The sequence below is a fragment of the Euprymna scolopes genome, chromosome 36 (genome assembly GCF_053919585.1).
Source record: "Euprymna scolopes isolate OS-2025 chromosome 36, ASM5391958v1, whole genome shotgun sequence".
In the NCBI taxonomy this organism is placed as follows: Eukaryota; Metazoa; Mollusca; class Cephalopoda; order Sepiida; family Sepiolidae; genus Euprymna; species Euprymna scolopes.
In genome coordinates this window covers 82964759-82986803 of record NC_136517.1, presented here as the reverse complement: position 1 = coordinate 82986803, position 22045 = coordinate 82964759, and the positions used below count along the sequence as shown (strand labels likewise).

Sequence of the window (22045 nt, the reverse complement as noted above, 5' to 3'; positions counted from 1 at the left end):
ACACTCATCCATTCTTTCGATGTGACCATACCATCAAAGTCTCTTGTTCTGCACACACATTTCCCTATGCTGTCCAGATTTGATTTTCCTCTGAAGTTACCAGATCTAAATCTGTCTAACACTCACATTACATATTTATCGTATCGTTGAATCATAATTCATCTGCTTTCTTATAAATCTTTCACTGTGTAGATTTTGTTGATTTTCTTCAGTTAAAATAATTCAATCACAAAAAAAAAATTGATAAAGGGAAATAACTCTTCAAACTTTTGATAAATTTCTACAAACAATATAAAAAACTCACGTTTTTGTAAACAAACTATTTATCCGAATAATATTATTTATACATACAATGTAATATAAGAATGTTTATACAACGTAATGTAATACGATGTTTAAAACAATTTCTTGCCCTTTTTGGCTGGGAGCAAAGTGTAGTATCTGTTCTGATGCTACACTTCACCTTTGCTGTCCTTAATCGGTGAAGGAGATCTTTCTAGACTGATGTAATTTTTATTTTTGTTCCTAGCCAGAACTGAATTTTCCCCACATTAAAAACTGACCTCGGGTCTAACTGTCCTTGTGGGGAGGCAAGTCAATAAGAATATAATTGTTTGATGTCATCATATTACCCCCCCCTCCCCCTCCCCCATACTTGCTTACATGTATTGTTGAGAGATGTGAGTGGAGGAGGTGGGATTAAAACTCAAGTTGATATGAAGAAATAACGTTTAATTGAAGCGAGCCAAAACCAGTGTAAGATTGCAAAACATTTCTAGAGAAGAGGAAAAAAAAAAAAAAAAAAAAAAGACAAAAAATTCAAAGATAACAAGAGAAATTATTTATTTACTTTTTTATTTTATTTTTTTTTTTTCTTTCTTTCAATAATAAAACAATTTATAGACAAAGTCAATTTTATAGTCTTTAGAAAAATTGTTTTTAAGGTTTTAGGGAGGAAGAGAAGTGAGAAAAAGTATGAGGGGAGAGTGATAAAGAGAGAAATAAAGGGATATGAAAGGGTGGGAAAATTTAAAAAAAAAAAGAAAAGGTAAATAAAAGAGGGAGGCAGAAGGGAAGAATTAATAAGAAAAAAGAGGAATAGACTATGTTTGCATGTATATAAATAGAATTTGCATTTGTAATTATTCCAGCTTTCTCTGTCCTTACCTAGAAAATTGTGTGTGTGGTTAAGACTGGATGTCATTAAATGTCAAATTATGTATACGTGGACAATTTGTATGAGAACGTTCAAAGAAATAGAAATTAACAAAATTTGAAACCGTCATAAAAATAGAGTCAACCAGTTCAAAATCAAAAAGGGCAGAATTTCCGTTTGTCACCAAAACTGGTTAAAATCCTCGCTTGGATTTTTCTCAAGCCTCCATTTTTATTTCATTTGTGTGTTCTACGATTGCGTGATACTGCTGACTAGGGTCGGCACTCATCAGGAGGAGCTGGAGACGGCCAGTTTCTTTAGGTGTTCCATAAACACCTGTAAACTAACATCATCCGTTAAGACAGGAGCGCCACCATCCTGCAGAAATAAAGACAAGACAGATTTTTAGAAATTGAACCGTGGATTGCAAAATATAAAATAAATAAATAAAGTGAAAAAATTTCCTAATCTGGGAGTCATGGTCATTTGTAGGTATGTAGAGAAAGCAGCACAAAAAAAATAACTTTTTACCTAAACAACTTGAATCAGTTTCTACTAAGAAAGACTAATTAAGAGAACTACATTGAGTGCATACGTGGAAAGGAACAGGAAGTCATTCTTTAATAATAATAAAAAATCTAACTCCTTTACTCTATCATGAAGTTTTTAGCATTCATGGCAAAATTAGGATTTTCAGTTTTCAGAGAGAACTGTCATAAGAGTATAACAGAGTGCACACGCATATGTGTATGCAAGTGCATATGAAATGACATCACACTAAGAAAAAAGACTATAAATAGGAGCGAGAGAACATGTTAGAGACGTGGGTGACATCACAGCTGTAACGAGAAATCAACGTGTGAAGAGAAAATGAGGAAATAATCATTTCATGAAAAAATGAGTTGGAGTTATTTTTTGTCTTGATCTCCTTTGCAACGTAGCCTGCACACAATGTGTGGGGGTCCCATGGGTAAATGTTACAAGAGAAACAATCAGCTTTTTCTTAAAAAAAAAATAAATAAAAAAAATAATAATGTTCTCGACATAATCATGATTATTTAGTGAGCACATATTACCAAGGTAGCCAGAATGCAGAAATTCAAATGTTTCCACGTCTTTGAAGATAAGAATCTCAAATTCAACCCCCCCCCCCCAAAAAAAATCTGGCAAAACTAATAGTTTTGCAAAAGTTAGAATTCTTTCTAGAATCTCCTTAATCTTTTTGTTGACATTAAAAACAAAACTATCCTAAGATCCTTCCAATTTGAGCATTTAGCAAAAAAAAATGTAGTACTTGTCTAGAATTCCCTCATATTAAACAAAAAAAAAAAAGAAAAAAGTATGACAAAACGAAAATATAGTCCAAAAATAATTCAAGTAGTTTTATTTTTGAATAAAATGAATTTTTGTGCTAAACTACAAGAGATGTTCTCGCAACACCATCTTGAAAACAGGCTGAAAGAAACAAGGGAGACAACTTCAAATCAAGTTTTTACAGAGCTATTCTTAATATGGGGGGAAGGGGACATTAAAAAAAAAAAAAAAAATTTGCTTTAAAACTATCTTTTTAAAAATTAAACTACTTGACCAATTTACATGATCTTTGGAATACAATATTTTTGTTCCATCCCAAGTATGCACATCAGACAGGGGGAATTCTGGACAATGACCAAAGACGCTATTTACATTTAGGATAATGTCCTCCCACACTTGCCAAGCTACATTGAAGTATCTTTATAAAACGTATCCATCCATTCCATTCAATGTATGAAAAAAAAATGATATAAATGATGGGAGATGAGGTTTAAAAAAAAAAAAAAAAAAAAAAAAAATGGAGTGTTGGGAGATGAGGTTAAAAAAAAAAAGTGTTGGGGAAGGAGGTTGTTAAAAACAATGGAAAAAATTGCAATTTCAACAATACATTAAAAACGTACAACTCAACTTTACAAATATCAACAATAAAAAGGTAAAAGATATCAACCACGATCAAAACAAAAGATAAACATATCTTACCAAACAAACCTGTAGGATCAAACAAAATATTTTAAGAAATATTGGTAAATTGCTTCAATTCCATCACCAACAAGATGCATAAAAACAAGACATAATCCATCAAGTCAAAGAGTTTTTTTTTTTTTTTTTTTTTTTTTTTTCAATAAATCTCATTTGTTCTTACAACAGATCAACATTCGTGTTTGAATAATTTTTGTGAACATTAAAGACTGGATATTAAACATTAATTAATAAATCTCTCTACCTATAAAAGTGAGAATGTGTGTGTGTGTGTGTGTGTGTGTGTGTGTGTGTGTGCGGACAATTCTCAACTTATATACTCAACAAATTTTTCATCTTTAGACTTGAAATTTCGTATATATGGTATTCAGACACATGGAAAACTTTAATTGGCTTACATCCAGAAAATAGGGGCTACTAAGGGGTCAAAATTAAAAAATTGGTATGTGGGGGGGGGGGTCGTTGGATTTTTATCTATTTGTTAACCGTTTCACAAATGAACATGCATGATTGGTTCACATGACAGATTCATTATGTTAACCCTACCAGAATTTGCCCCTGTGCCTGGCCTCCTGGGCAAAATTGTGAAATCCAGATCTGGAGTTACAAAATTGCAACTCCATCCCTCATCAACCATACCAGAATTTCCACTATCACCTGGTTGAATGACACGCCTCTTACTTTGAATACTCGATTTTGATCTAGGCCCACTTGCATCATCAGAATTATCATCACTTTCTCCTTCATCGATATATTCATCACAAGTGTTACTTGATTCAGAAACATATTCCTGATCAAATTCGCCTTCGTCTGGATCAGAATTTGTCACTTTATCCAACACTTGTTAGACCGCGAAACTCCTTTCTCTCCCTCTTTTACCTGTCAAAGTGCTTGGTTCATCACTCGCTCGCTTCATGGCTACTTTAGTCTACAAAACAACACACAACTCCGACAAAACAAAAGTCATTTGCAGAACGTTAGGCTTGCGCTTAATCGAGATTAAGCAGCGATTGGGAAGTTATTTTTAGCTCCTTGACAACACAAAAACACGTGGTCAGAAAAATACCAGTTTAGCGGTAACTTGGTATATAGCATTTTTTGGAAATTATCAGTATATCGGTAAATCAGTCTGGTAGGGTTAAGATATTTTTAACATAATGAATCTGCCATGTGAACCATTCATGAAGTAGATTTTAAAAAAAAAACACATTTTAAAGATCATGTCATACTGGCGTAATAGTTATCCTACTCGACTCTTTAGTTTTTTGATTTCCACCTCAGCTTGAGTAACTTTATTTTTTACTTACAAAAAGTAAAAACAATGCTCGCATGCACGTTTCAGTTTCTGTATGAATTAAAATATATTTATGCATATTTTATGACTGGGCAGCGCGAGGTGGCCTTCTAGTATTCCATAAATTTCAAAGATCGGTCAATTGTTTCTGCATAGATGAATCTAACAACATATCTCTGCTTCTGACACACATCCATGACATGGGTTGCTTTTTTTTTTTTTTTTTTTTTTTTTTTTTTAGGGAGTCTCACACTGTCAATATCTGCAACAGAGAAATGAAACTGAGGTGATGAATGCATTAATTCAGTCATCATAATACAATTTGCAATTCCCTCTAATCCATTTAGGTGGAATATAAAAATAGGAGACATTTCTTTTGGCATGTACCTTGTATATTATTTAAATGAGATATTAAAAAAAAAAAAAAAAAAAAAAAAAGCAGCAAAAAATCTTTGACGACAACCACACACAGAAAAAAGAAAAAGTAGAAAATCAGAAGAAAACATGCTGATAGAGAAAGACGGACCCAAGATTTTTTATGAAAGTCTTAGAGAAAGGATATAACGTTACATGATTTTGGTTAAAGCATTTTAAAAAATTAATTTTCATAAATGTAACTTTTTTTTTAAATCTTTATGATTAGTTTATTTGGTAAAAAAAAAATATAGCGAGTGTTTATCAAAATTACAATTTATTACTTCTAAATTGCAAAATATGTTTTTAATAAATCAATTAAGCATCTAATTTTACACAAAAGAAAACTTTAATAAAAAAAAAAAAAAAAAAAAATTAACACTATCTGAAAAGATGCCTTGAGTCTGCTCTCATCCTGCCAAACCATCAGGACATTTGATGAAACTCCAGATATTTTGAATATTGATTTTGAACAAAAACATTTTTATTACTATTATTTATTGTTATTGTGAAAAAAAAAAGGGGGGGGGTTGCTTCCCAAATATGATGGACCATCACCAGTAAAAGAAAGATTTGGTAAAATACCTGGCTGAAAATTGGTGTCTGCTGAGAGAAAAAGATTGCAATTTTAACTAAATGTGCATATCCAAAACCAAGTGTTTTTTTCTAAACATTTTAGATAGGCATATATAGTGCTGATATATATATATATATATATATATATATATATATATAGGTATCTTAATCCGTATGAGAATTAACGCTATTCAAAGTTAGTAAACATTGTGTTTTATGTCATACTGAATAAACGGCCAACTTAAGTAGAGTATTACTAAATATACAAACTTCATATAAATGAAAAAAAACTATGCTTCTTCAGTATAATGGGATTCCAAACAAAGACATTTCCGGTAAAAACGTTTCATACTTATGTGTCATGACTAAATTTAATTAAAATATAAAAAAATGACCAATAGATGAGGAGCTAGATTTATTTATTCATTTTTTTTTTTTTTTTTTTTTTACAAAAAAGTCATAGATACTACCAATTCAGCATTTTGTATTTGGAAATGGCAGATTTTCATTGAAAGCAAGGGAGATAAGTTAGTTTGCCATCGATAAAACCATAATTTGATAAATTTCATTTTTTACTTATGATTATTTTTCTACTGGATCATTTTTCACAATTTTTGGAATTAATACTAATTTCGACATGACATAAGTACATTATATTGCTTTTACCTGAAATGCATTTGTTTTAAACCTAATTACACTGTAGAAGCACCAAAAAGTCTTTATAAATATATATATATTTTTTTTTTACTTTGTTAAGCCATGATTATAAAACCATTAGCAATTGACAGAGGCTGCTAAGCTGCATAAAAACTTCGGAACATCACAATAATTAGACAATACAGAACTCTGAAAATATGACACTGATACATGTGCATTCACACAATTCTGAGGCAGCACGTTCAGGACTGCAGAACACCATGCGAAATGTCCTTGCTAAACTACACAAGCACCAAAAACAATGTCCAAATTGCATTCAGCTCTTTGCTTGGTTTGCTCAGTAGGTTGTTATGTACGAGCATGTGAGCTGTTTCTTTAAGTTTTCTCACTTTCCAGTGGGTCTCTCTGTTTATCATTTTTACTTCATCCAATAGGGGGCGATGGTCCCTCCCTCTCCATCCAGACATGGTTGGCTATACCCGATTTTTCCGTCTCCCCTTTAGTTACCGCTTTTCGGTGTTCTTCCACCCTTACTTTAAGGGGGCGACATGTTTCACCCTTGTAAACCTTTCTGCAACTGCATGGGATGGAGTATATGCAGTTCTTGGTCATGTTCTCCTCCATGTGGGGCTTCACTCGTACCAGGTGTCGTCTGAGTGTTGACTCGCTCTTGAATGCATAAATCTATACTTTCGTATATTAATTTTATGTGAGTAAATTAAGTAGTTATTATATATATATATATATATATATATATATATAATAAAACAGTGTACATCAAAACCTTGAAATTTGGTTGGTTGATGGCTTTTGTTTTACGGCATATCAACCTTTGAGTTATTTAATGTCGAATCCAGTAATTTTGAAAAAGTTTTTAGGCTTCAAGTTGTTTTTAGCTTCAAATATTTATTCATGGTGTTTGGTTTGGTTGCTTTGTAAAAGAAAATTGTTACTTTGTTTTTCACTTTCCAAAACATGATTGAGTTTTACAAAAAGAAAACAAACACAACATTTGGTACATTTAAAATCAGGAAGCCAGTGCCTAAATTGTTTGGGCTGATTATTTCTAAGAATTCAAACTTCATACACAACAACATTTGTGATTTCCTCATTTTAGATACCAGAGAGCTCTATCATGAACTTCTGCAATGAAAGGAAAATAGCATCAAATTCATAAAGCATTGTGATCTGTGCAAACTGCTTCGTGTTTGGTTGTGAAAGTGATTACCGCCTTTTGTAATTTAAAGGATCTTGTTCATTTAGTATATTTACTTATGCTGTTGAGAAATTTGTCCAAAGCAGTGAATTTAGAAGCAAGTGTGCAGCCTGGGCAACCTAATACCTAATTCATATGAAAGGTTATGTCTGTCTGTCTGTCTTTCTCCATATTTTCAAACTATCTTTTCCGAAACTAAAAGTCACAGAGTGGTGCTGGGGGCCCTCAAATGATTGGATTTTTTATGGACCGTTCTTTTATGGGTCTTTAGCTGATTAAAATAATTTTAAGGGGGCCAAAATTGAAAAAAAATGTTAGATATTTTGTACATTCATCTTAGTTTATTTTTAATTTTTAATCAGTTCATATGCGTGTCACGTTGTTACAGTAGTAACGTCACCAGCTTTGAATGCTACAGTTTCGGTTCTAGCTGATGGCACCTAAATATTTTTACTTTTGAAATCCCGATTATAATAATATATACGAAATCTAGACAAATTAAAATATTTTTAAGTGTATTTTACAACTGGGGAAAGTTGGGTGCCACTGCCTGCGCTAGTTAAATATTAAAAAATATAATATAATATAAAATAATGACCCCCCCCGACCGAAAAACAAATATAACTTGGCCCATTCTCCTATATCTTTTCGTCTTATAGAGACAGTAGAAATCAAGAAATCATCGCGTTAGATTGAATAGGAAGACGACACCGATATAACCACATGCATCTAATGCACCTAACATAAGAAAAAAATAAAAAGGAAAAAAAAGAAAGAAAATAAAAAGGAAATAAAAAATATAACTTTTACAATCAAATCTGAATGCCGTACTTACCATTCCCCATGCATTATTATGTGTCTGAGAAGGATTCACTTTTGACAAGAGGAAACGAGCCTGAAAAAAAAAAAAAAAAAATAAATAAATAAATAAATAAATAATAAAATAAGAAGCTAACTTCTAGAACAATCTCTTGGAAAAAATTTCCCAGTGGTAGGAAAGGAGGAGAAAGGCAAAAATAGCTAAAAATGTAGATTTGAATCTTGCTTCTGCTATAATTGAAGTTAAAAATGCACAGAAAATTCAGATATAAAACTCACAAGAACATTTTAGGGTTTGTCTGATGAAAGATGTAAAAGAATTTAATCTGTATATTATAATTAAATATTCTGAGAAAGTTTGTGTGCATGTTTTTGTTTGTTTTTTTTTTATATAAATTTATACCCCAAACAAGGGATTCGCAATCTTTAGTTTAAAATATAAACAGATAAAAATATTGTTCATATATTATAGAAACAGCTATATAATATTCTGCTTTTTCCTCTCTTAGTCTTTACGTTAGGCTTTGAAAAAGGTCAAATACAATTTTGGAAGGACAAACTGCTTTAAAAAAAAAAAAAAAAAAAAAAAAAGCGAAATTTGACTTAAGGTTAATCTAGCAACCCTAGACAAGAATATGAGTGACCTCCCTTTGATGTAGCCTTGTTTTCAAATTTTCATTCTGTGAAATTTCTATAGGTCATGTTAGTATTAATAATTATCGTTTTCAATAAGAATAAAAAGAAAAAAATGATTCATATATAATAGAGAATATAAATAAAATCACAAAGATAAAATCGTTAATCTTATACATGCATCTATATTTCTTAAAATTCTAGTAGGTAAATTTTGTACACTAATATTTTTCAATAACAAGCAAGTATTTCAAAGTTTTTCTTAGCATTTTTTTTTTCTTTAACTACTTGATCAAATTAAGTGAAATGTTTTTTCAGAGAAATTCATTCCATAACAGATACATACAATATAACTGATATTTTCATTTTTTAATGTATTGATTAAACTGTACAAGTACTGATGTTCTGTTGTTATAGCTCTACTCATGACATAATTACTCCCTTTTTTGTGTCAACGAAAAATTTTTCTGAGCCAAAATTAAAAAAAAAAAATTTGATGCAGTTAAAGATATAGATATATTCTTGGCAAACATTTTATTTAAAAAAATTTTTTTTTTTTTAGATATTTATTTTTGTAGAATGAAAGTGGGGGAGAGAGAGAGGAGGGGATGTAATAGACACTTTAACTAGCTTGTTTATGCCCCCGAACAATGCTGGGTCACCATGCTAACAATTAATAAACAGAAGATTGTAGACTTACCTGAGAACCACCTGCATCTGTGTCAATGTATCGGGGCATTGGGAATCTCGTCTGTAGAATTTCCTGAGCATCATCAACGGGTGCTTGTAACAATTGTTTAAAGTTTTCATATTCAGGCAGTGATTGGTAGCCTTGTTTTCGCCATAACGCTATCGTCTGTAAAAGACGAGGAAGGAAAACAAGAATCGGTCATCAGCACGGGTTTGCAAATATAAAAAGGATGCATCATATAAGTTTGTCTTCGGGCATTTGTCATAACATTTATTGCAGGAGTTTCTACTAGTCTTTTGTTTAATTTATTTTTTATTTTTAAGTGATTATACAGATTTCTCAGATAACCGTCTAGTGTCAGCCATTTTTTCTTATCCTAACCTAACATTTTACATTACGTTTGTTTCCAAGTAAATAAATGCTTTAAAATTAATTAAAACACTAAAAACTTACCCAGCTAAGTTTTAAAAAGAGTAGTTTATCTTGCCTTTAATAACCTTTTTTTGTTAAATATTTGTTTTTCCGACCACTTAAAAAAATTTTTTTTGTTTATAGTACAAAATGGCACTGTATCTCCTCTTTGAAGGGGGGGGGGGGTTTGGAAGGTCGCTCTTTAACATGACAGGTGCATTTAAAAATTCACGTTGTAAAAAGAGAGAGAATAAGAGATTCATCAACATCTTTTTGTAAATATAATTTGCAACGAATCAGTTTAATGTCCATTTTACAGGCTGGCATGTGTTGGACAGGTTCAAGAAATTGACTTCAAAATAAACCAATCTCTGGCCAGGTCTTCATTTATCCCTCAAATCCGTTCTTATCATTTCCTCCATTTTCTTCTTCCCCTCCCCCTATGAACTGATCTCAATTCTTTTACGCTTAATAACCCAAGAACTATCATCAATTCTTTTAATGTGACCATACCAACAAAGTCTACACTTCTGTATACATCCAGCTATACTGTCCAGACATGATTTTCCTCTGAGGTCATAAGATCTAAGCCTGTCTTTAAGGTACAATCATTACAAATCCATCATATCATTCTCACATTATTCCTCTTCATGCAACACGTCTTCAACCTTCACTGGGATATCGCATGGTTGTTATGGCCGAACCTTTCACGGCCTGTTCACTCAAGCTTTTTCTTGTCCAACGTCAAAAACGCGTTCATAGTTTTAAAAAAAAGTGTAAGCCATAAACAAAGATATTCTATTGAAGACGAAAAATGGCTTCGTTGTTCTACAGCTATTAGCCCCAAAACTCGTTCATTCTTTTGGTGTGACCATACCACCAAAGTCGACACTTCCACACACATCTCCACATATTCTGTTCAGATTTAATCTTCCTCGGAGCTTTCGACACACACGATAAATCCATCATATTCTCATATTGTTCCTCTCCAAGCAACACGTTTTTAACTCTCACTCGGATACAGAGTATAATTCAGTAATGTATGTCTCTCTGGGAGGAATATTTTGTTCTTTGATACAGCAGAGACGCATTCAAAAATTCACAATTTTCTTTTATGTGCACAACTGAACTGCAAAATTTAACTTTAGCTATCAACTTTAATCCACTAAGTCTACCACCTCTAATAACAGACAATACTACATGCGTATAGGTAACCGAAAACCGATGTATTAGCTTGCGTTAGGTTTGGGATATCATGAGGAATAAAGCTTTATTTTAAAACTTTCATAGAAAAAAAAAAAAAATCAATTCAGGTAATTTGATTATGTAGTAGAGTTAATATCTATTCAATGTAGCCACCTTCAGCCTCAATCACCACCTCGATACGGATCCAGAACTGGGAGCATGCTTTTTTCACAAGCGCTGGCAGGAGCTTAGCTAATACTTGGTGGATGGCAGCGATCAGGCTGGCTTTGGTGTTGTGGGAGGTCATGTTGGTGATGTTCTCAACGTATGACCAAACAAAGTAATCCAGCAGGTTCAGGTCGAGAGAGGAGGAGGAGGGGAGGCAGTGAGAGAAGGGTACAAAGTCATAGTACACCTTCTGAAGCCAAGCCTTGGTCTCTTTTGGGCTGGTGCCTAATCCTGCTGCACACCCAGGATCTGCCAACGGCCCCCCTGATTTCACCAAGGGATCACTACACTCTGCAGCACATCCAGGTATTAACTTTCAAGCCTACTTCGAAGATGTGAATTAGCTTGATATGGTCCTCACTTGAAACCACACCGAAGATCATAACCGTGAGTAGTCTGTGTTAAACTGCTCAGATTTGCATTTTGAGGGTGCTGTCAATAGTTCTGTTGTCATAACTTAGATTGGTAGAGAGCATGTGTTGTACAGTGGCGCATCTCCTATCTCACTCATTGAACATTGTGTCACTTTCAAACATTATAGAAGGCTTCTATCACTCGGGATTTGTACACAACTGGCCAACTAGTAGATGGTCTGCAACAAAAAAGAAAACCCGGTTGTCATCAGACGGAAATGGAATCGTGTGGTCTTTTCTAGGGCGACAATTTTATTGTCTACTCTATGATGTTGAATAGAGACTTTTTTTTTAGCATAACAATGCTATGAAGATGGAAAAAAACTTTCTATGTCTGAAGATGGTGGTATATCATTGAAATTAAGTCGATTTTAAATGAATAAATATTTTTTAAAAATAATTCCAAGTTATATTGGCTTCTTAAACTTACAAATTAAAATTTACGCACAATTGAGGAAAAAAAATCTAATTCATGTCACATGAAATATGATTACAACATCTTGAAAAAAAAAAAAAAAAAATCTTAAAGATCACTTTTCAAGTAACATCAAGCCACAAAGATGGAAAGAGGGGGGGGGGTGCAAACTTTTTATGCCTGAAGATGTGATATCAGCAAAACTTGATTGTAAATAATTTAAAAAAAAAAAAAAAAAAAAAAAAAAAAACATCTGCATTGCATTGTCTTTGTAAACTTACAAATTCAAATTCGACTTAAAAATGAAAGCATTTAAAAAATTACATTTTTAGAAAAGATGTACCTAGTTCATGCTACACATATTTGACTTTTTTCATCTATAATATAAATCTCACCTGTCTGTCTGTCTGTATGTATGTCTGCCTAAAACTTTTGACAGAAGTGATGGATTTTCATGAGATCCGTATCGTTTTGAAGCTCAACCTTTCGGATGACAAATATAGAAATCTTGGCTAAAAACATTACTGCTTTCATACTCAGTTTTCTATAGAGAGAAGTCGATTTTTTTTCGCAGATATTTTTGAAAGTCATCCCCTCTTTTCGATTGACTAGCCTTAATTTAAATCTTCACCACTTCCGGTTTGGCGATGGACACAACGGCAAAAACGTCACGTTTTTATTTTCATGTTTTTTTCCACCTTCGCGGTACGGGTTCAAGCCTGCCTACTACCACTTTTGTTTTTTTTTTTTTTTGCTGCTCAACACACACCTCCAAACACCCGGGCAACGCTGTGCATCCAGGTTAGTTTTTAATAAAATTCAACTCGCTAATTTCTAATAGTTTTCATTTTTTGCTGTATTATTTTATTTTTTATTTTTTGTACTAAGTTAGTGAATTGTTATTTTAGTGTGACAGTCTTTGATCTTCAGGTCTTCTGCTTTCTTCAGCTGTTTGGTACTTTTGCATGCTATTTTTTGGATAGGCTTTTCAAGTAAAATTCAGTTTTTACTTTTTGTTTATTAAATTATTAAATGAAAGTACAGAATAATTAACAAAGCTCCGCTATCCTCATGTTAAGAACGGATTTCAAAATAATATTTCAATACGGTCCATAAATTGCACAAATATCAGCTTTTTTTTTGCAATTTGAAATCTTTGGTTTTAGTTCCCCATATGCTAAAATCTGAAATCCCGGAGAAAAACAAAACAGATAACTTATCATAATTTAATTTTTAAAAAACCACTCATCACTACATAATTGAAAATTCAATTGTTGCAAATTAAAAAAAAAAAAAAAAAAAAAAATTCTGGAAAAAATAGTCTTGAACTTACCTCTCCATGGAAAATGACGATATGAAAAAATGTGTCCATTAATAAAATTCTGTCCGCCATTATACTGCTCGTGTCTAATAAAACAGGCTAAAATTAAAAAAAAAAAATATTTATAAAATTCTGAGCAATGTTTTTTCATTTAAAATGTGATTTCAATTTGTTTAAAAAAAAAATAAAATAAATAAACAAAAAGATATTATTTGGTGGACTACTATTGTAATAGTTTGTTTTTTTTATTCAATATTTTGGCAGATATGACCTCGAACCTTATTCACTTGAATCTTTACAAAATCTTTGAAAGATCCAAATGATTAAAAGTACACATAAAAATGAATTTTTGTTTCATATTGGATAAAATGTACGGAAAATACGATAAAATGTAGGGAAAATGCTACATTAAAACCAAGTTTCACTCTTTTCACCAATATTTTGATTCTTATTTTGTCCAATCTGAAAGAAGTTACTCTCTGATTATGGATGCCCATTATTTTAATAAGCTTCTAAGACAAACTTTCATTCCAGATCCAAAATTGAAGATTTATCTTAGTGTTGGGATGATTAATCGGAATCCGGAATCAGAAAAAAAATCAGAGGCTTTTGAGGTATTGGAATCGGTATTGGGAATATTTGAGCCTATTTTTCTGATGCCAAAACTGATTCCTTTAATTATCTCTTATTCGGTTTTGATTTTATAAAACATCTTCCATTGCTTGTAGTAATAATAAAATAAATATTTATTGATTTAAACTTCCAGTGAGACTAAAATCACTAGATCACCCCCCCCCCTCACAAGTGTGTTTTTATGTTTGAGAAAATATATGCACATTTAAGATGTTTTCTTACAGTAATTGGGACAAAAGAACAATTTTATAGTAAAATATTTAGAAATTTATAAAATATCGGAATCAGGAATTTAGTACGGAATCGGGAAAAATATTGGAATCATCCCATCACTAATTTATATCAAACCTGTTGCTAACGTCGCTGGAAAAATGGTTGGGTATTTAGTTCTCCCCTATCACAAGAATTGTGACACTAGGTTCGATAAGTGGGATTGAAAAAGTCAGTGCTCCAGAAGACGAACCTTCTAACCCTGTAAAAGACGTCAGTGCAGCCCCATTAGTATTCCCGGCAGGGCGCCTCAGGCAATTAGCAATAAATTAACTCCTTAAAGAGAGAAGGCAAATCTTGGAAGAGTGGACCTCCTAGAACTGCACGGAACTTGCTAGAACAGGTCATTACAGGAATGGTCTAATCTCTTTTGATTTAGGAGCCGGATGTCTAAAAAGTGCTAGAAAATTGATTGGATCTTTCTACAGCACCAGAGTACCATACTCCTGATACAATCCTATACATATAAAACATGGAGTACTGCTGTCATAAAACATGGAGTACTGCTGCCAGTCAGAAGACTCTTTCTTGCCTTGGTAGAATACAAAATCGACTTTGCAATCTAGTGGGAGGAGGGAGTGAACTCTTGTTTTGTACAGCTCCTTTCTAACAGAATAAAATGTTGTTAGTATTTTGCTACCCATTTTCAAATTTTCGAGCAAAAAACAAAAAAACATAACTTGATCAAGTTATGTTTTTTTGTTTTCTTTAAGAAAATTAAGTTTTATAAAGGAAATAAAGAAAAGGTCAGCAGTGGTCATGTTCTTAAATGTTGCCAAAATTCAAAGGCGACAATTCAATTCAACTACAGAGATTTTGTTTGTATTCAAATTATTTATTAAAACTTTTTAAATCACTAAAAACTTATAAAATTTGATTTCCTTAAAAAGAAAAAAAAACTATTTGATCAACTTACATGATTTTTGGAACATGATATCTTTGTTCCCTGATATGCGTGTACATCATAAAATTTTTCTGTATATTTATTTTATTTTTTAAATCAAGTCTAAGTCTAACTAAGCTTAAATAACTTTCCACAAAAAACAAAAAGAAAAATACAAAGTAGCTTGAGAGTTGGTAGCGTCTTTCATTGTTGCCGTCAGTTGGGTATCTGTGGTTCTTTTCTTTAGATGAAAAGCTGCAAAATGTTTGGATAATACTACACTAAACCACCCAATTGGTCAACCAAAGTTCGGCTCAGTATAACAAATCTATGCTCGTCTGAACTCCAATCTCTGGTCCCCCCTCGCCAATCTTTCACGAAAAACACCCGTCTAGCTGAATCCACTGTGAAAAATTTCCCCCACTCTATATCTGTGCCTAAATCAAAACGCGGATTCCATGAACAAAGCTTCTTTCTTAGAACTGCACGCCTGTGGAACTCTGTTCCGTCTGCCTGCTTCCCTCCGGACTACAACTTGGATGTCTTCAAGTCCAATGTTAACAAATTCCTAATGAACCGCCCCCTTAAGTAAACACTTCAGCAAATCTCCACACTAACGTAATGTACTTGCAATAACCCTTATCCCTGAGTGGCTTCCGGGCCTTGATAAGTGGTGATCACTGTAAAAAAAAAAAAAAAAAAAAATACAAAATAGTTTTTATAGCTAAAAGTTTTAAAAAGAACAAGCCATGTATGTGGGGCCCCACCCCTCCAAGGCATGGTTATTAAGAAAAGTACGAATGGATGAACACTTTAGTAGCAATTTTACCCCTATAATGGCCCCTAGGGTGGCAACCAGAGTTATCACGGAAAATCCATTCGGCAAAAATTTACTTTCACCATGACTAATGTTTGTGTGAAATTTCAAAAAAAAAAAAAAAAAAAGAAAGTAAGGAATTTTATAAACTTAGTGCATTGTTGTCACATCTAAGTTCATGCATCAACCACTAACCTCTCCCTCTTAGAACTAATAAGTCTTTCCCTGTTTGTAAAGCTCCAGTCCTTGTCCTATTGAGAAAAAAAAAAAAAAAAAAAAGAAAACTATGGCACTAACTCAAGATGGGTTTAACTGGCTTCCTCCAAAGGAGAAAGTTCCATGGGAGTCTGAAATTCACAAGCTGTCCCCATCACATGTATATCCCAGTTAAGGGAGATGACGATGTTAGATTTTTACAGCTCTTACAGGGAAGTGTTGACGTCCTACATACAGTGCCTGGTATTCCCAAACTGGTCACCCATCTGGTACTGACCAGGCTCAACATTGCTTAACTTTGATGATTTAGTGAGAACCTATATGTCAATGTGATTATGCCGCAATACTGTTGCACCCCTTGTGCTTACTTGAATGGAAAGTGCTTTGATGAACTTTCTGTTCTAGTGATCCCACTGCCACCACTCAACACCTGACAATCAGCTAAATCCCATCTATTCACAGTTGAGAAGACTTTCTACTCTAATAGAAAATTCTCTCAAATGGCTAGCCTCTGAAATTCCCTTCCTACAAGCTGTTTCCTTAAGTGTACTGAAATGTAGAAATTTAAATGATGCGTTCAATGGAAGAACGAGGAAAGTGCCAAAAGTTGAAATCGAGATTTTTGTTACAAAACGCATAAAATATCAAAAAATCTAATCACCAAAAAGTAATTGCTGAATTCAAATTATTTATGTGAAAATAGGTGTTTGAATATTTGATATACGTCAGTTGAAATGTGGATACTTAAGACCATAGATTTTCTTTAAATTCTTTGTTTTATTTGTTTTGATTTTTTCAGACTTGCAAATAAACGATTTGTATATTTATGTAATTCAATTCAGCATAGATATATTAATAGAGTCAATATAAAGTGCTTTTCTGTTCTGTATGATTCACTGCCCTGATTTCTATATAGTTTATAACTATATCTGGTTAAATTTGTACTTTATGTTAGAATGATATTGTAAGATTGTATTTAAATAGTTAATAAATTTTTTCTATTACATTATTATTAAATTCTATTTAAAAGCTCAAAGAAGTATCTTTATGCTCCAAACATTAACTTATTTGTAAGTGGCACTTACGTTGTTCTTCCACCGAATGTGTCAAGTGTAACATGAACAAGTATCTTGCTGCACATCTCCCCACTTAGCATGCCCCTATAAATCTGGCTCCTAATTCACAGCAGCCCCTTACGTATTGATGACAATGTGCCTTGCTTGAGGTGAATAAAAATAAAAATTATAAACTTTATTCATAGATGGAAAGAGACGAATAGGAGTTTTGTTAATTAATAGCTAAATCTGATATTGCAGACTTCTTTTACTGAATTAAAAAATACAGAATTTTTATTCAAACAGAAATAAAAATGTTAGCCAATTAATGTTGTTGGAATTCCCTCCCTGCTATCCGTTTCCATAACTGTATTGACATGCTAAATTTAAATGTAATGTCAACAAACACATGTGGCTCTTAATTCACATTAGCTTCCTATGTCTCAGTGGCAACATACTTTATTCGAGGCAAATAAAATTATATATATATATATATATATATATATATATATATATATATATATATTAAAAGTGCATGTATGCTTCTTGAATAGTGATTTAATGGTTTTGAGGGTTTTTTGAAGCATGAAAACGATGTTATTTTTTGTATTTAATATTTTATTTTTATATTTCAATTGGTCCTCCATTATGACCAAGAACGGGTGACCGCTTGAAATATAAACATAAAATATTAAATACAAAAAGTAACATAGTTTTCATGCTTCAAAAAACCCTCATAACCTTTAAGTCACTTATGGATTCTCCGTCGATTTTCGACGTATGAGACTCCGACAATTGACCTGAAGGTCTAGAACTCAGCGTGTCACCATTCACTTAGACGTATGTGGCACTTTAGTCCTGCTAGAGACTTGCAATGGCGACCGCAGTGGTGGCAGACATATAACCGCGAGAATTTAGCTCCACACTGCTCAGTATTATTTATTGACTTGACTCTCGCTTCTTTTAGTTTTTCGATGCAAAACGCCGAGAACTCCTTGATTTTTCTGTCACACATTTCTATCCACTTCCTTCTGTCTTTTGCAGTTAGCTCAATGTTGTTATATTCAATATTTAGAACCTGCAAATTAGACTTTATTTTGTCTTTGTAACGCAACCATGGTCGTCCCACGTTTCGACGGCCTCTGTCTAATTGGCCATACAGGAGTTGCTTCGGTATCCTATCATCATCCATTCGCATCACATGACCCGCCCATCAAAGCTGCGACTGGATTAAGAAGCTTTCGATGTTACTGATTTTACAAAGTGTGAATAATTTTGCATTTGATATTTTGTCTTTCAAAGTAAAACCGCAAATGGCACGTAGACATCTCTTATGGAAGACGTCAAGTTGCGAAATTTGTTTTCGGTACGGGGGTCCACGTCTCCGAGGCATACAAAAGTGTGGACAGTACCACAGCCTTATATACACACACACACACACTAGCTGGATGTCTTGGCATTGCCTGGTCATACAATATGCTTAAACATAAGACTGCATATGTATTATTAAAGAATCAATCCTCTATTGATTATATATTATGAGGAATAATTTGCCTGGTGGACTAATTCGTAAAAATATAAAATAATAATAATGATAATGTTGTTCATCAAATTATGCGTTTGTTTACAATATCATGTCAGCTTATATTTGGGCTTGACGATGAATGCCCTGGAAGAGTCACTACTGATTAATGTTTAGTTTTAAAATATATGCAAACAAAGAAATGCTGTGTGGTGATTTTAAATAAATTTTTAAGAAAAAATTAAAATAAAATGGTCAGGTGCACCCAGGCTTGAACAGGGGGACAATTCGATCTGTAGTCATATGCTTTACCACCAAGCTATACTATATCTCCAGATAACAAAAAAAAATCTGTTTTTTTTGTTCTCTTTGTTTTCTTTAGAAAAATGATTTACTGAGATTTTATTATTTCCCTTTGCTGGTGTAATGTAAAATATTCCCCTGTAAAAAGGATTATTTTTAAGATCGGTTTTTTTATTTTTTTATACTTATTGGATGAATTTCTGTACAAAACATATCTAAGAACACTGCCAGATATATAAATTAGCTTTATGTGAAATTTGCAAGAGATTGGCTCAGCCGTTTTGGAACCTACGAGGAAGGAACTCGCATATACACACACACAAAGTGACCTTTATAATAGTATATATAATTATTAATATCTTATTGATAAAAAGAGGTTATAGAGAAGAATGGACATTATATCAATAACTAAATCTGATATTGTTGATATTTTTTTTTATTCAGCATTGTAAAAAAAAAAAAAAAAAAAAAAAAAAAGACGATTTTTGTTCAAATGTGTAAAAAAAAAAAAAAAAAAAAAAAAAAATGTTAGCCAAGAAAATCTTCTGTTGCTTACCTCTGGGGTGCCGTTGAATGAATAAGCATATAAAATCGGCTGGATCATAATTAAAGATTGGGTGAGGTCTTCACGGTTAAGCATATGTCTGTAATAGGTAGTCTCGTCTGGACTGTTATTGAACACTTGTAAAAACTGCGATCTCCGAAGATGGAACATAAATTGTGGATACAAAGAAAAGTTTGGTGAGAAACGGAATGAGTTTGGATCTTCCTTGTGGTAATCACCAAATTTCTGACACTGGAATTAAAAAATATATATAAAAAAATAAAAACTTATGTTCTGGTTTGAGTGGAAAGACACAAATGTAAAGAAATAACTGGATGAGAACGATTCTACAAAGATTAACAATAATAAATTATATCTTAATAATTTACAACTGGAAGATTACTATAAAATCAGGCTTTATCTTTCAGTAAGCAGATTTTGGTAAGCATCCTCTGTTGAATTTTTGGTGCACCCCCTCCCCATGAAAAAATAAAAATACCAAAAATAAAGGAAAATTTTTATGGTAAAGTATCTATGAATGAAAGAAAATATTGCGCACAAAATTTTATGCAATTTGACCAAGTTTTGACCCTGGAATTAAAAATAAAACAGCTATTTGAAATTTTAGAAAACAAAAAAATATTTTATTAAATGATTAAATTTTTTTCTGAGACTTTTTTTGTTTTTCTTTTTTTAATTCTATTTCATTGACGGTATTAACCTCAATGGGTCATCCCCTTGTGGAGTGAGAGAAAACTGTTTTATTAAATGATTTTAATCATTCAAAACATTCTTAACCTTATTTGGCTTCTAAAATTTCAAATTAACTTGTTAGGATAAAAAAAAAAAAAAAAAAAAAGAATAAAAATAAATAAATAAATAAGGGAAGTAACTCTTTACTTCTTAAGGCAAAAGTTGCCTACCTTGTCTCAGTCTGAAACTTTAAATTCTTATAAATTCTCATGAGATTAACGACCAGAGACCTTGTTCTTGATATATAAGTAATCAACCACATCAATACACTTGGATTAGTATAATAATTTAAAAAAAAAAAAAAAAAAAAAAAAAAAAAAAATGAAGGCAGGAGAAAAGGGTGGGGACGATAAAAAAAAAAATGAAAGCAGGAGAAAAATAAAGGCTGTAAAAAAAAAAAAAAATAAATAAATAAAGGCGGGGGGGGATAAAAAAATGAAGGGTGTAAAGAAAAAGGCATGTAAAGGAAGGCAGAAAAAAAAAAGGCAAAAAGTGAAAAAAAAAAAAAAAAAAAAAAAAAAAAAAAAAAAAGCAAAAGGGAAAAGAAAGAATAAAAGGAAAAAAGAAAATGACAAAAGAAAAAAGTAGTTACTAACCAATCTGATCAACATGCGATCCAGCCACCGAAGCACGTCTGGTCCATCATCCGTCTCAGCTCTAAAGATGGCGACTCTGGCCATCAGAACAGCAGCAGCTTCTTGGTCAAATCCAGCCGAGATGTGTTGAATATTAGTCGATGCATCAGCCCAGCTTTAAATGACGCAAAATACGAACAATAAATTCATGGGAAGCAGCAGAAACAATAATTACTTTTACAACTAGCCATGGGCAACATTGAAAAAACAAATATTTTTATTTTATCACTTTGATTGGAATATTTTGTAATGTTTCAAAAACTATTATGTAAAGGACAGGTGCCTGCGTGTTCAACTAAAAGTTTAAACAAACTGCCACAAAGTTTGTATTTTCTTGATTGGCGTTGCCCCGGATAAATCTCTAGCTCTACTATTATATAAAACAAATTTTGTATGTGTGAATGAGGTTGTTCGCTATGGACTCAGAAATGGCTGGGGCAATATTTTTTTAAATTTCACACAAAGGTACTTGATGTGTCTGGGAGTGTTCTTAGATAGGTTTTGTATCAGATTGCTTCTGATAAGTATCGATAATAAAAAAAATCGGATGAAAGAAGGAAGTCTGATTGTGACCAAAGTTAACACTTTTATACAATCTAACATCACAAGTGCATTTGAGAAGTTTTATCGCCGCACAAGCAGAGAGGCACAGCCTATAAAATCAACTGTAGATTCTTTTATAAGACAGAGGCACGTTCAAAGTGAATGTTTCTGTTTAGAGCACAATTGAACCATGATACTTGTCTTTTGGATTTTAAACTTTAAGTGAAGCCATTATTTAAAGATAATTTTTTTAAATCAACAGTAGATTCTCCACAGTGCAATGTAGACTACAATGTATTGTGGACTAAGCCACTGTGGGGAGGTATGTGAAGTTTCCTTCACTACATTGTGGAAGGGGTCCCAGACTGGAATAAGCAATCAATTCCATTCTGCTAGATCTACAGCAGATGTGCTAACGAGCGAGCCTGT

At 32.5% G+C, this 22045-nt stretch overlaps 1 protein-coding gene across 4 annotated transcripts in view; it reads right to left on the bottom strand.

Moving 5' to 3' along the window:
* Positions 1-826: 826 nt before the first annotated feature.
* The window catches only part of LOC145260636 (protein transport protein Sec23A-like), an 81060-nt gene continuing 59841 nt past the window's right edge, over positions 827-22045 (bottom strand). For 2 of the 4 annotated variants that reach the window (XM_080118962.1, XM_080118961.1), the window contains exons 14-19: positions 21035-21188; positions 19698-19937; positions 13455-13541; positions 9479-9634; positions 8162-8221; positions 827-1534 (exon numbers count right to left, since the gene is read on the bottom strand). In XM_080118962.1, the coding sequence (XP_079975088.1) occupies positions 1445-1534; positions 8162-8221; positions 9479-9634; positions 13455-13541; positions 19698-19937; positions 21035-21188 (787 nt within the window). In that variant the 3' untranslated portion in view covers positions 827-1444. Of the gene's footprint in view, positions 1535-5462; positions 5484-8161; positions 8222-9478; positions 9635-13454; positions 13542-19697; positions 19938-21034; positions 21189-22045 lie in introns of all 4 variants that reach the window. The other 2 variants (XM_080118958.1, XM_080118959.1) reach the window with 2 other exon arrangements.